Here is a 15,828-nt window from a genome sequence, read left to right as displayed (position 1 = left end):
CCACGTAGAGCCACAGGGGACATTCTTAGTCCTTACGTGTCCCTCACACTGCCCAGAACAGTGAGTGGGTCAACCACATAACAGGGCAACAGGGACAACCTGAGGTGGGTATATAAAGAAGATGGACAGGACCTTGGAAACGAATCACTGCATATGGCAGTGGAGCCAGTGTCAAATCTGGGGTGACACCAATGACCCAGTCCGGAGTGCCTGGCTTAGTGCTGCTGTCCCTGTGGAGAACTTCCCAAGCAGGAGGGTGTTTCCGGGAGATGTGCACTGGTGAAAATGAAGCTGGAGACCCTGGTGGAGATGCAGATGTCAGGTGTGGGTAGTTCATGGTCAGGACACAGCAAATGGAGGCCCTGCTCGGAGGGGCAGGAGAGAAGCCAGTGGACGGGTGCGGTGTGTAGATGAACCACTCTCATCAAAAGCCTGGCAGTAGTGAGCCCTTGTGGAAGTTCCTCAACCTCTCTGAGCTGGACACCCCTCCTTTCATAAATGGCAATAATAATAACTGAATCACAGCACTGGTTTGGTTGGGTAGATAAATGGAGTCAGTCACAGGAAAGTCATCAATATTGGTTCCCAGAGAAAAGATAATCCTGTCCATCAGCATGGGGCTGGGGTATGAGCAGGGCTCCTGGTGTGGGGATTGGCTGGCAGAAGTGTCAGGATGGGCAAGGTGTTCTTTCAGTCCCCAAACCTGGGTTGGGGGCAGGGGAGGAGTGAAGTGACCAGACTCCCGATATCCTGAACCAGGCAACCTGGCATTGAAGCCCAGATCCCTGTCCATTTCTGGGAGATCACAAACAGATGACACATCATCTCTGTGCCTCAGTTTCCTCTCTAGAAAGGGTCCATTAGCTGCACGGGTTCTTCTTACTCTCTTACCACCTGAAACTCCTCCAACGTCATTGCCAGACATATTTGCGATATTCATAAGGCCCTTCCTCCAGTGTGAACTCTGATGTTTAATCAAGTGGCACCTTTGGGTGAAAGATTTACCACATTCCTTGCACTCAAAAGGCTTTTCTCCAGTGTGGATTTTCCTATGGATGCAGAGGAGCTGTCTTTGCTTAAAGGCTTTTCCGCATTCAGTGCACTCATAAGGCCTTTCTCCAGTGTGAACTGTGTGATGATCATAGAGAGAGGATCGAGTAGTAAAAGATTGCCCACATTTACTGCACTCATAAGGCCTTTCTCCACTGTGAACTCTCTGATGACGAAGAAGGCTAGAGCTACCAGTAAAACATTTCCCACATTCACTGCAGTCATAAGGCCTTTCTCCACTGTGAACTCTCTGATGACCACGAAGGCCTGACCTAGCAGTAAAACATTTCCCACATTCACTGCAGTCATAAGGCCTTTCTCCACTGTGAACTCTCTGATGACCACGAAGGCCTGACCTAGCAGTAAAAGATTTCCCACATTCACTGCACTCATAAAGCCTTTCTCCACTGTGAACTCTGATGATACCAGAGGCTACTCCTAGCAACGAAAGATTTCCCATATTCACTGCACTCATAAGGCTTTTCTCCAGTGTGAACTCTCTGATATGTAAGGAAATTGGATTTGCGGGCAAAAGATTTTCCACACTGGGTGCATCGATAAGGTTTTTCTCCAGTATGAACTCTCTGATGTTCAATTAAGATGCACTTTTGGATGAAAGATTTAGCACATTCCTTGCATTCATAAGGCTTTTCTCCACTGTGGATTCTCCTATGTTCTCTGAGGTACTTCCTTAGGCTAAAGGATTTCCCACAGTCACTGCAGTCATAGAGCCTTCCTCCACAGTTAACTCTCTGATGTCCAAGGAGACCAGATTTGTGGCTAAAATATTTTCCACAATGGCTGCATTCATAAGGCCTTTCTCCAGTATGAACTGGCTCCTGCTGAATAAAGTTACATGTTTGGGTGCAGGCTTTCCCATGTTTGCTGCACTCACAAAACCCTTTACTAGTAAGGACTCTCTCATCCTGAACAAGTATTTCTGTGTGGCTGGAGGCTTTCTTGCCTTCTCCCCAGCTGTGATGACCTGTTCCACTGTGAAAAACAGCTTCACACTCCTTACTGTTGTTTGGTTTCTTCCTGGTGTTAGTGGCTTGTGGCTGAAGTCCCATGTTGGCCACGAAGTCGTTCCCAATCTCCATGTAGGTAGGTAGATTCCCTATTGTGTGGATTGTGCAGCTCTTCCAAAATGAGGGTCTCCCCATATCATATCGTACGGGATTCCCTCTAATATGCGGCTTCTGGTGCTCTTGAAGGTTTGCAGTGAAATAGAATTGTTTACCGCATGGCCCACATGTGTATGCTTTCTGCCCCCTATTTGTTCCTTGCTCTTCAGCCAAGTGCAAAATGTCTCTCAAGACTGGGGTGCACATCTTACAGGGCTGGGTCTTCTCAGGGGACAAACCTGCGCTGGGGGTCCTCATCTGTGACACTCCTTCTGCAGATATGCTCTGTTCAGAAGGTGTCTCTTCATCCTCAACTCCAGGAAAAGAACCTGCGGGAATTCCCTGGCAGTCCAGTGGTGAAGACTCGGAGCTTTCACTGCTTTAGCCTGGGTTCAATCCCTGGTCAGGGAACTAGGACACTGCAAGCCTGAATCCTTAGCTGCAACTTTGGGGCTACTGGTGTTAGGACACTAAGGAGTAGGGATGCACTCTGGCTAGCCATAGTAACCACAACACATGACCAAGCAGTTGAAGAAGAAAGCAGTATCCATGGTCCAGATGTGAGAATGACACAGCAGCCCCTAGGGAAAAGCAGAAAGGCAGAACCTAGCTCAGAGGATAGGGGTGGGTGTGAGGGCCTTACCCAGCATGCATACAAGTGCAAAGTTCTCCACCATGACATCAAGGTACAGGTGTATCTGAACCTCATCAAGAAGACACCATTCCTCCCAGGAGAAGTACACGGCCACATCCTCAAAGGTCACACTGCCCTGAGGTGGGTCCATCAGCGCAGGCGCTGCCATCAGATCCTTTGCGTGGAGCGGAGCGGCGACAGTCCAGCAACCGGGTCAGACTCGGCATGGTTACTCCCCACCTATTCAATAATTTATATCTATGTAGACTCCTAGATATTTACTTTATACTTTAGGTTATACTTCAGTAAGACTTTATTTTATTGTTCAAATTGTTCCAGCTTGTCCTATGGGAGCTCTTTCAGTTTGCTCCTGCGTTTCTTTGACACACCCCTGTTGTTGACTTTTGTTTGTTTTGCACACTTTCTTATTTGCTGGTGCTACAAGATGCCCCAGACTCACCTTGTATATTTCCTGCCTCGGTCCTAGAGTCAACCATTTCTCCCTGGAGCCCTAGTTGCTTTTATTGGAGAATGATATTAGAAACCAAGATCTGGGCACCAGATGTATTCCCTGCTACTGCAGTGTCATTGCTTCTAGGCCCTCTCAGCTGACACAGCAAGAAAATATATGTGTATATATGCATGTCTGTAAATACTTCTATGTGTAACCATCTGTATGTATATTAAGTTAAACATGAGTTCATACCAATATCTCTGACAATAATCCATTACCACATGGCTTACTCTAGCCTATTCCCTTTACTTACCCGAAAACTCTCATTCCAACAGTGAGAAACCTGACTCCCACCATCTGCCATCCATTTACTTAATTATTCCATTCTGTACACACATATAGTGGTATTAGAATTGTTAACCTGTACCTGTGTAGGAAACAACTTTATCAGCTAAAGCGCAGTGCTTCTGTACAGCTTCTTTTGCCTTTACTGTTACAGACTCCACTCATTTGCAAAGTGACTTAGGTCAGCACCTTTTCCCTCATCCCCTTCCTTGCAGTTGTTTCATATATTTGTAATATAGTTAAATTGTTTTCTCACATTCTGCATTCCATCCTGTTTTTTTCCCCACTTCCTAAATTATTTTAAAAAATATTTGGACACATTAAGGTTGTATTGTAAAGTTCAGTAGGCTTGACAAATGCATAGCCTCATGTATCCACAATGACAGTATCATACAGACTAGTTTCACTGCCCTAAAAAATTGGTGCTTCACCAATTCAATACCCCCATCCCAAGCTCCTGGTGATCATTGATGTTTTCACTCTCTCTATAATTTTGCTTTTTTCCAGAATATCATATAATTGAAGTCATATAGTATGTAGCTTTTTCAGACTGGCTTTTTATTTATCAATATGTATTTAAGATTCCTCCATGTCTTTTTATGGCTTGACAACTCATTTCTTTTTATTGCTGGGTAATATTCCATTGTAGGGATACACCAGAGTTTGTTTATCCCTTCACATACTGAAGGACTTCTTGGTTGCTTTCAGCGTTTGGTGGTTATGAATAAAGCACCATTTGTATGCCGGTTTTTATGGACATAGTTTTCAGATCTGTTGGGTAAATAACTAGGAGTGTGATTGCTGCATTATGTGGTAAACCTATGTTTACTTTGTAAGAAATTGCCAAACTATCTTCCAAAGCGGCTGTACCATTTTGTATTCTCTCCAGGACATAACTTTAAAATTTTTTTAATTGCAAAAATAAATGTTGGCATCAAATGAAAATTCTTTAGTAGTCAAACAAACAACCTAGCAGACCAAACAAAGCAAATCAGGGAGCTGTATCTTCCCTACAGGTAGGCAGTTAATAACATTTCTAGGTGTTAGATCAACACTGTCCAATAGAACTTTATGTGCTGGTGGAAATGCTCTATATCTTTTGTGTCCAATTCAATAGCAACTTGCCACATTTCCAGTGGCTATTGAGTATTTAAAATGTGGCTTGTATGACTGAGGAACTGAATTTTAAATTTTATTTTACTTTAATTTAAGTAGTCACAGGCAGTTAATGGACATCTTATCGGATGGTACAGTTCTGGGCCACTCTAAGGATTTTGGCTTGTACTTGAGTGAGATGGGATGCCATGAAGGATTTTGCACAGGGCAGAGGAATGATCTGACTTACATTTTTAAGTTATAACCTCAGATTCTGTATTAGGAATAGACAGAAGGGGAGCAAGGGCAGAGGCAGAGAGATCTGTTGGAAGGCTACTGCAATAAACTGGAAGAGATGACAGTGGTTTGGGCCAGGGTGATGGCAGTGGGGGTGGAGAGATGTGGTCAGATTCTGGATGTATTTTGAAGTTAAGGCCTATGCAAGGTAAATATTTGCCAAACACACACTGTATTTTTGACAGAGGTCATGGAATGAAAGTTCTTATTTGTTTGCAGTCTCATTTCTCTTAGATCTGCTTTCATTTTCTTTAAGCCACTGAGCCTTCCTGCTCCAGAGGTACCATGTTAAAATCTCAGTGGGTTTCTTACTGGTTTCCTTTCTCCTATTTTAAAGAGAATGATGAGGTATCTTATCTTCAAGCTATCACTGTATGTGTAAGGCCAGAATGAAGGAAGATGCACTTTTGGTTATCTTAATTTAAAAATTATTTTTGATGCATCCACTATGAGCTTGCATAAAAATAATTTCCACCATGGTCTTGGGTTATATGTGGGTGGGGAGGAAGAAGGGGCCTAGCTGGGTTTCTATCGGGATCGTCTGTCAGCATTATAGGAATTCTAGAAACCAGCGTTGTCCACTAGAAATATAATGTGAGCCACATATATAATATAAAATTTTCTGTTAAAATTTTAACATGTTAAAAAGCATAAAAAGAAACAGGTGGAATTAATTTTAAGAATATATTTTATTTAATCCAACAGATCCAAAATATGATTTCAACAGGTAATCAATATAAAAAATTATTAATGAGATGTTTTGCATTCTCTTCTCTCTGTACTAAGTCTTCACAGTCTGGAGTGTATTTTACTCTTACAGCCCATCTCAGTTCGGACTAGCTGCATTGTCAGTGGTTACCAAATTAGATAGCACAGCTGTAAACATCTGCTGTTACGTTCAGATTGGGTGGGGGGCATGGTGGGGGAATTAAATTCCTAACTCTCATCATTGACGTCACAGATACTATTGGGGAATTAATTAAAGGAATATTGTATGATGTGACTGGTGGGCAGTTTTGTAAAAACAAATGAAAAATTAAAATGTACCCCAAATCTACCAAACTCAGACTGGAGTTGTCAGTCCATGATATTTCTAATAGTGTTCTAGAAACCTATACAGAAATAAATTGCTCCTTAAGAAAATCGAGGTATCCCCTTTCCCTCCTTTTGGCCACCAGGAAGGGTTCATTTTGAATAAAGTACTGGAGAGAGACTTGCCCTAAGAGGAGGCTTTGGTATCTCACCAACCCTGAATATCAGGCGCTTTGCCTTAACCGTGTGTTTTCTGGATCTTTCAGCTAAGGCGGGTGTTTGGAAATTGCCTGCCACCCTTTCCACCAAAGTACTATCTCGCAATGACCGCATCTATGGCTGATGAGAGAAGGGACCAGTTGGAACAGTATTTGCAAAATGGTATGTGTTTGGATTTTTTAAAACAGATTTATTGAGATGTGAAAGTCACCCATTTTATATATATACTCAGTGGTTTTTAGTATATTTACAGGACTGTGCAACCATCACCATAATCTAATCTGAGAACATTTTTACCACCCCAAAAAGAAATTTTATACCTATTATCAGTCAATCCCTGTTTCTCTCCTCCACCAGCCCCTGTCTTTATACACTAATTGATGCCTTTATAAATTTGCCTGCTCTGGATATTTCGTATAAATGGAGTCATAAAATATGTGGTCTTTGTATTTGGTTTAAAAATGCTTTGTTTAGATTCATCACCCCGCAGCCCCTGCCCCCGGGGGCTCTGTGTTGGCTTTGATTGTAGAAGTCAAAGAAATATCTCTGGATTAAGACTGAACAAACAGATAAAATGAACTGCTTATGTGAAAGCTCTCAGGGGATAGCGGAGATGTTTACTGGCAGTGCCAGAGTTGGTTATTCCATCTCTGTCTTCCCCAGGAGCCATGCTAAGCACCACAGATACTCGGAGGTCTGCTCTGGCCCTGTGAGGCTGGCAATACAGAGGTCCTGGCCCATTGCTGGGTTCCTGAAAAGTGTTGTACACAACAGGACTGAGCTCTCACAAAGAGAAGGGGGTGGGGAGAAATAGAAACACTGGCAAAATATTCAAATATTTAAAGGTTTAAAAAGGGGGAAATGGTATAGACATAAAATGTTTTAAAAATATAACCCGTCCAAAGAGTATAAAATGAAAGGTACATTCCCTTCCACCTGAGATTCCCAAGCCCCTAGAAGAAAACACTATTACAAGTGGCTTGTGTATTTCTCAGAAACCATCATGTGTATTCTAGTGTGTGGGTACATCCCTGTTGGTTAAACACAAATTGAAACTTACCTTATACACATTTCTGTATCTGAGTTTTTGAAACTTTTTATTCTGAAAGAATTTCTGATTTACAGAAAAGTTGCAAAATTGATGCAAAATTTTCTGTATTCTCTTTACCCAGATTTCCCAAATGTTAACATTTTACATTTGCTTTATCTTTCTCTCTCACTTTCCCATGTCTCTGTTTGTATTATGAATGTGTGCATACGTATATATTATATATAATTTTTTGAGATGCTTGTTTTGCATATACAAGCCAGTTTACCCTTAAATACATCTATGTGTATTTCCTAAGATCGAGGACAACTCTTCTGTAACTACTGTATAGTTATCAAAATCAGGCAATTAGCATTGATATAATAATGTTATCTAATATAGAGACCTTATTCAAACTTCACCAACTACCCCACTAATGTCCTTCATAACAAAAGAAAAAAAGCTTTTTCTTCTGTATGCTGATTTTATTCCTTTTAAAATATTACTCTTACAGGTCATTTTAGGTGAGAGATTATAGATTTACCTCATTATTTCTCAGGGCTGCACATATTTTTTTAAACATGGTAAATAGAAATTCTAGAAGTCATCTATTTTCCATTCATCTTTTGTAGTGGAGACTGTACCTCTTTTAGACCTGTTAAATAAACCCTTTCAAACTCAAAATGTAATATCTTCTGAATTTTCATTCCTTCTTGGTTTGTGTTCTCATATCTTCGTGAAATACTCCTTTTAACAACTGGCCTTTTCACAAATGATCACACTGCTTAAAGGGTCACTTCTCCAGGCCTGGCCTTTATCTGTAGTCAGGATGCTTCGTGCATCCTCTTGGAAGGTGAAGGAAGGAGACAGTGCAGCATAGTGCTGTGACTGTGAACACAGTCTCTATTCAGACCTAGAGTCAAGTCCCAGGTTTGCACCTCACTGGCTGTGTGACCTGGGGCAAGACACTTACCTTCTCTGAGCTTCAGTGTCTTTATCTGTAAAATGGAGATACTATCTACTTCAGGTAATCTTCTTTTGTTGTGAAGATTAAGTGAGCTAAAATATACCAAGTGCTTTGCATAGTACCTGGTACTTAACAGTTGTACAGTAAATACTAGTTGGATGAACACTTTTTCAATAGCTTTCCCCATCCCCAAGGATCCACGCTAATGATTATAATGATTAGTTTGCATACATGGCACACATATTCCAGAAAATAAGACAAGAGCTTTTTCCCCCTTTAAAAAAGAGGGAATACCTTTTATAAAAAAAGTTTCTCCTGTTACAGAGACACTCTCTCTCTTAGTTACTTTATTTTGAAAAACATGGCATCGTTTGGGAAGCACTACCTCAAATGACCTCAGTCAGTGCTAGTTTGGAATGCTGGTAGAAGTTATTTGACAAAATCAGTAAAACAGCAACAAAAAGAAAGACGTTTAATACATATTTAGAAATTGGATAAGTTTAGCTCAAGTGCAGGGTCCAGGAGAGGACTTGTGGGGAGGAAGATAAGAAGTGAGGAAGCGGCTGAGAAGCACTTCACGTGTAAGTGTGAGGTCCGCAGGGGAGAGTCTTGGCCCATCTGCTCGGGCCACAGCGCTGGGTATTGGTATCTGGAGCCTTAAAACTAAGGGGGAAATTGCTCTTATAAGTATAGAAGAATGAAATTTTAAATATCTGACAGCCTTATAATTGCTTTTTTTTTGGTAACCTCTTGAGAGCTCCCATCGTGAAAAGAGGTCCTCTCAATCAGTGTTTCTTGGTTGATTTAAAATTTTCAAATTACAAAGCATCTTGCTAAAGTGGGAGTCTAGGTCCAAGTTTTTAGATCTTATTGTTACCTCGTATTAACCTCATCATCCTTCTATAGGGGCAGCTAGATGGATATTGGGCCATGGGTGTGCATGAATAAAGTAGGATTCCTGGAAACAGTCAGCCGGATTGGTGTGATGGGTTCATGCTGCCTGCGAGGCTGCCTGGAGGAGGTGGGCTTTGTAGATTTTCTTGAATTTGAGAAGTCACAGGCTCCATCGCCTTCAAGGAGGCAGCGGTGCACTGGCAAGGCCTGGAGGGCTTCCTGGAGGACAGAGCAGTCAACCCAGCCCCGTGGTAACCTGGCTTGCTGTCCCTGTTTTTCAGTAACCATGGACCCAAACATGTTGAGAAGTGATGTCTTCGTTGATTTTTTGAAACTGGTGCAGCTGGTAAGCTTGCTTTTCTTGACTAAGGTCATTATTTCACTGCAGAATATGTCTCCATGTGTGCTTTTCTGGTCATCAGCCCTACAGAGCCTGGATTCAGATAAAATACATTCGTTTGGAGTACCAGGAAAATGGTTCCTATTTTGTTGTTTTGGAAGTTTAGATTCTAGATGGAAAATTAAGTGTGTCACTTGACCTTTTGCCCATTTTATTTAAGCAGATACCTTTTTTCCTGTAGCTTAAGCATTGTGCATCTCAAAACTGGCCATGGAGAAGAGAACCTTTTACCATTAAGGGCCCCCATGACAATTGTGGGACCCTACTTTTGTAGCTGGGACTTCCAAGTGTGCCACAGTGAAGACCTCAGGACAGCAGTAATAGCCATGCCAGCTATTACTTGTATATTCTGTCCTCCTAACTTTATCGTAAACGGATCATGGAGAAAATTCAGTCTCAACAGAATGACAGACAGCAACTCCCTTTCCTTTGTTGGTCTAAAGAACAACTGGCCTCTTGTCCCCTAGAGGCTGGAACTTGGCCAAGTACATTTGTTTAGCACAGCACCCATTCAGGTGGTACACATGGGAACATTTTTATGCCTGCATGTACATTCTTTTTTTAATATATAGATTTAATTAATTAATTAATTAATTTTTGGCTGCGTTGGGTCTTCATTGCTGCTCGCAGGCTTTCTCTAGTTGCGGTGCGTGGGAGCCACTCTTCATTGTGGTGCGCGGGCTTCTCACTGCAGTGGCTTCTCTTGTTGCAGAGCACGGGCTCTAGGCATGTGGGTTCAGTAGTTGTGGCACGCAGGCTTCAGTAGTTGTGGCTCGCGGGCTTCAGTAGTTGTGGCTCGCGGGCTCTAGAGCGCAGGCTCAGTAGTTGTGGCGCACGGGCTTAGTTGCTCCGTGGCACGTGGGATCTTCCTGGACCAGGGCTCAAACCCGTGTCCCCTGCATTGGCAGGCGGATTCTTAACCACTGCACCACCAGGGAAGCCCTGTGTGTACATTCTTGACTGAATGGAAGAGCTTCAAAAGGATTGAAATTGCACAATGACGTGATATTGAACTGGCTCCTTAGGTCAGGGAGGAATGATACCTTGATCAGACGTGTAAAAACTGGGAGCAAATTTGCATTTACTCAGTTGTTCAAGTGCGGTGACAAACTTACTGGTCCAGCCAACTGAGAAATGCCTCTAGAGCCTCCCCTCACATTGTATAATTGCTCGTACTTTCACATACACTTAATGGTATGTGTATATATATATGTATATGTATATACTTTTTTTTTCTTTGAAAAGGTTGTTTTTGAGGTGCTGCTGGTGGTAACATTCCAACAGCACAAAAGAGTCTATGATGAAAGTAACCTCGCTCCCACCGCAGATCTCCAGGCCCCCCCTCAGAGACAACTGTTGTTTACAGTTTAATGTATGTCCCTTCTACACATTTCCATGCACATGCAAGCATTCGTATGTATGCATATCCTTTTTTGCTTTACAGATAAGCACACACTCTACCCACTTTCTGAACCTTGTTTTTCAAAATTTACATCTTGCAAATCATTCTATGTGAATGCATGGAGGTACCATCAGCCGTGGTTCTGTCATCTTTGTGTTCATTATGGTTTTTGCTTTCAATGCTTTCTAAAAATCATTCAGAGGGTGGCAGTGTTTTGGAGCTTTGTTTTGAGCGTCTTTTTTTCCTGATAATTTAAAGGAGTTTTTTGTTTTTTTTTTTAATGTGTTTTTCTTTCCTCCTTTCTTTCTTTCTTTCTTTTTTATTGGGGTATAGTTGTTTTACAATGTTCTGTTAGTTTCTACTGTACAGCGAATTGAAGTAGAGTTCCCTGTGCTATACAGCAGGTTCTCATTAGTTATCTATTTTATACATATTAGCGTATATATGTCAATCCCAATCTCCCAATCCATCCCACCCCACCTTTCCCCACTTGGTGTCCATACATTTGTTCTCTACATCTGTTTTATTTGATTTTAGTGCTCTCAGTATTTTTTTATCTGTATAACTCTGCACAAAAACCTTTTGCCCCAGCTGCATTTTGCAGCGTCTCTTCCTGCTTCTTCTGATGAGATTTTCACTTTTGCAATGGCTTTATTTTTCGCTTCTGTTGCTTCCGTGAACTTGGCCAGCTTCCCTTCACGTCTATTCGCTTACCTCTTTTTTGAGACCTTGATCTGTTCTTTGAGGTCTGAGTTCAGAGAAGCCTTATTTTGATTAACACAGCCATTGTTTTCATCTCTTTGGTGACATCAGTTTTGGGGGGGATATAATTTTCACCCTTAGTTGGTCACGTTTCTTTCCTCCTTTCTTGCGGGATTTTTGCCTCTGGTTCTTCCCAGGTGATCCGTCAACTTTGAAAGCGGTGCATTCAGTGAGCCAGCTGATGGCTGACCCATGGTGTTGGGAGTTGCTGGAGCTGAGCTGGTGGAACCTGTCTGCCGTACTTCTGGATCTTGCCTCTCCGTTTCTGAGGACTTTCTCACTAACACTTTGCCCCAGGCCAGAGCGTCATGTCTGCGGTGAAACCCAAACCACAGTTTCTCTTATCAAGATCACATCTTCAACCATCCTGCTGACTAATCAGCCTCAGAACTGGCTTAGTGGTTAGGAGTGCAGGCTCAAAGTGAGATGGCCAAGGTTCAAATTTTGGCTGCCCTACTTTGGATTTGTATTTATTTAGTCTCTTTGTATCTCAGTCTCCCTATCTCTAAAATGGAGAGAATGGCTCCTCTCTTAGTGTTGTTGGGAGGATTAAGTTAGCCAGTACTCTTAAGGCACTTAAATGTAATCTGGTCAATGTCATAACACCTGTGAGGTCCTCCTGCTATTACCAACACCTGTCCTTTTTCCTCTTCCCAGCCTGCTGAGAGATTGCTTCCGGCAAAGATGGCGCCAGCACATCTCTCCCCAGACACTAGGTGGTGTCAAATGGGCCCAGAGTTGTGCTCCCAGACCTGCCTAGTGCCTCCTGATGAACTGCTTTAACACAGCTTCTATGTGGCTTGAGTCCTGCCTGCTGCATCTTTGTACCTCTGCTTCCCTCCTCCCTGACCAGACCCAATTTTCACCAGAGGCAGCCCCTCTGAAAACCCAGCTGTCCAGGCTTGGGACCATTTTCAACTTCTTCAAAGATGGTGAGGTGTGGGTCTGCCAGACCATTAAAGGAACCCAGGGAGCAGGGATTGGGAAGTTTCCCCACCTCAGTATTCTACAGACCCCACCTAAATATTTTCACTGCCTTTGATAAGTGCCTGGCCTGCAGTTTCCCAGTGGTTATTGCCAAATAATCACACGCTCACGGGCGTGGCCCTCCAGGGCTCAGCAAGTACAAGCACATCTTCCTGTCTCTGGGCAAGGACACGCCGTGTGAGAAACATGAATACATGTGACTGCGTAGGAGACTTCCGAGGAGACTCTATCAAGGATGGCCAAAGGCAAGCTGCAGTCATCAGAGGGGGTTGCCTCTGCAGGGCATTCAGTCTGGGCCAGACCCAGTGCTTTCTGTGTGGTATCTCATTTATCCCTCACAACTTGTTGAGGACGGTGCTGTTAGTATCTCTTTTTCAGGTTAAGTAATTTGTCCAAGGACCCACATCTTCATAAGTGGAAGCCCAGCGAGCCTGGATCCACTGATGCCATGAGATATTTCTAGAGTGGTGGCCGCCCCCCAGCCCCGCCCCCCACCAAGTACCCCTTGTTGTGTGTGTCTAGCCTCCACCCACCCCCCCGCCCCCCGACTTACCATGCTCTGTGTTTTTGCCCTGCGATTGCCTCTGAGATGAAGGGACTTTTGAAAAGGCAAAACCAAAGTCTTTAGACTAAAGACTTTTCATGTTCCTGGTTCTTAATCTAAAGTGTGAACAACATGTTTGAGAAAAAGGAGACTAAGAAGGTATTTGGAATGGCTTTTGTATACTTGGGAAGTTAGGGGCAATTTATGTATCTGGGAAGTGTTGCCCACCATAGCTCTGGGAGCTCTAGGAAATGACTGTTTCCCCATTTCCTCTTAAGAATGTTTTCTGTGTCCCTTGGAGTGAAATGATTAGGGCCGATTATTAAGTGTGATGGAAATTTAGAGGTTGTCGAGTCCAAATATGGATTTTCTTGGATAATAAAGCTCAGGGTAAGCACTGTGGCTACCAGACATTCTTCTGCCTCAGAGCAGAATATCAATAAAGCATACTGATGGAGCTTCTTTGATAAATTAAACAATTTCTCAGGGTGTTACATTCGACTTGAAAAGAATTAGCACATGTTTCAAAATGTGTTAAGGCAGCCCATGGTATTGGAGGATTTCGAGGTTTCTTAAAGATAAATGCATTCCATTTACTACTGTGAATTGTTTTAATTCCTGATCTGCCCTAGATCAAGATGAGTTAAGTTTTGTTTTTCTACAATCCGAACCCACCACTTTGGTTTCTTTCCTCTAATTGCGTTTTTGTATGGCTGTTACATTTTATAAATTATATATGTAAAGTAAAATTCAAATATCACAAATAGAGCCAAATTCCTCCTTGATCACCACTCCAAATGTTTTATCTGTTGTTCACTTGCTTTTATCTCATAATACAAAGGTTTTTCAATGGTTTATTTCTCCTCTTTACCATATTGTTCTAAAAATGTTTATTTTTTTAATCAAAGCAAAATGTGCTGATAGTTTTAAAAGTAAAATAGTGCTAAAAAGGATTTAAAAGTAAAATAGTGCTAAAAAGGATTTAAAAGTAAAATAGTGCTAGAAAGGATTATACTATAACCATCTCCTGCTTTCCAGAGGCAATGGCTTTCAAATCTTTTAGCTTTTTCTTTAGATATTTAAATATCTAGAGGTTAATGATATACATCTCTTTCCCCTGTTCTTCAATTTGAAGACATTATCCACTGACTGCCTGCTATGGGGGACGAGGATTCAGCTTTCTTGTATCACCTTCTTTCATTCCCCTCTTCCCCCCAATTTTGTTATATTACAATTAAAAAAAATTAAATCCTTAGTCAATATTTTGATCATTATAATATTTCTTACTACTGAAAAAATAATGTTGGTGATTACCTTTACTTTCTTGAACAATTTTTGTGGGTTTTTTGGGGGGGAGTTAAAAATGGCATCATTTAAAAGAAAAAAAAAATGCTTAGTTGTTTTTAAACATATGACTCTATCCATACCCATAGCAGTGCTGAAAGCAGAACTTCTCCCACGGTCAAACCAGTCAGATCCTTTTCTTGGAGGTGATCCACCCAGAGTCTCTGTCTTTCTGATGTTTGAGAGAGATTTGAGTCAATCTGCCTGCTGGTGGGGAGTAGCCAGTAGAGAAGGAGATGGGATTGGCCTTGATAATCAATGGGACCCAGTCCTTGAGGAAGGAGGGTTGAACACGAACTGGGATTGGGTGGAGGAAGGATTCCTCTTGAACTGAATGTGAGACAGAGAGAAAGACTGGGTGAGGCTACAGGCAGGTCTGAGGTTTGTGAGTTGAAGTAGACTGAGTCCCCTCTTGATGTTTCCTCTGTGACTTATAAGAGGTGAGGTCACCTGGTGGGGATGAGGGAGGAGGTAAATATGGTTGGAGTCTTGGGGAAAGTGGGGAAGCTTGAAGCAGAGGGATAGTCGGAACACCGCTAGCTGAGGCAACCAAGAGGACAAGCTGGAGAGGAGGGCAGTTGAGGGCCGGTTGCCAACCAACGCGTCTCCTTTTAACCAATGGCAAAGAGTTGGGTGGCGCTTAAACTTTGTACCTCCTTTGATGAGGAGGTTACCCACGGAGAGGAGGTTGCCCAACTGAAACCAGTGTCGCTGTGTCAAACAGAACACTGGAGACTTTAATCTTAACATTCTCTTCTCAAATCGAGGTCACGTAAATATGGAATGATGGGATAAAGAGGGAGGTTATGTGCATAAATAATCAATTTTAAATGTACCATTTTAGATGCCACTATCATAGTTCCTTTGATCCTCTCACTTGGATTATTTTGAGAAATATGGCACCAAGATTATTCAAATATCTGTTTGCACAGGGCACCCTTCAAAATAAATGTACTGCCTAATCCCTGCTCTGAAGGAGTTTATCATCTAAGCAGCCATCTGACCCAGCTTTAAACAAATTACGTATAAAATAGCCAAGAGCACAGGGCTTCCCTGGTGGTTCAGTAGTTAAGAATCCACCTGCCAATGCAGGGGACATGGGTTTGATCCCTGGTCCGGGAAGATCCCACATGCCCGTGCGCCACAACTACTGAGCTTGCGCTCTAGAGCCCACAAGCTACACCTACTGAAGTCCGCGTGCTGCAACTACTGAAGGCCACGCGCCTAGAGCCTGTGCTCTGCAACAAGAGA

General features: G+C 42.4%; 2 protein-coding genes across 2 annotated transcripts in view; one reads left to right on the top strand and one right to left on the bottom strand.

The window, feature by feature from the left end:
* SNX31 (sorting nexin 31) overlaps positions 1-15,828 on the top strand; it is a 73,383-nt gene that overhangs the window by 7,826 nt on the left and 49,729 nt on the right. Inside the window, exons 3-4 of the mRNA XM_068525865.1 lie at positions 6,298-6,412; positions 9,420-9,484. Coding sequence (XP_068381966.1) covers positions 6,298-6,412; positions 9,420-9,484 — 180 coding nt within the window. The remainder of the gene's footprint in view (positions 1-6,297; positions 6,413-9,419; positions 9,485-15,828) is intronic.
* LOC137751612 (zinc finger protein 211-like) lies at positions 425-2,977 on the bottom strand. The gene is given in 3 exon segments (XM_068526278.1): positions 425-1,466; positions 1,468-2,503; positions 2,818-2,977. Coding segments are annotated over 3 exon segments (2,238 nt in total).

Source organism: Eschrichtius robustus, chromosome 17, assembly GCF_028021215.1.
Source record: "Eschrichtius robustus isolate mEscRob2 chromosome 17, mEscRob2.pri, whole genome shotgun sequence".
NCBI classification, from domain to species: Eukaryota; Metazoa; Chordata; class Mammalia; order Artiodactyla; family Eschrichtiidae; genus Eschrichtius; species Eschrichtius robustus.
This window is presented reverse-complemented; position numbering and strand designations above follow the sequence as displayed.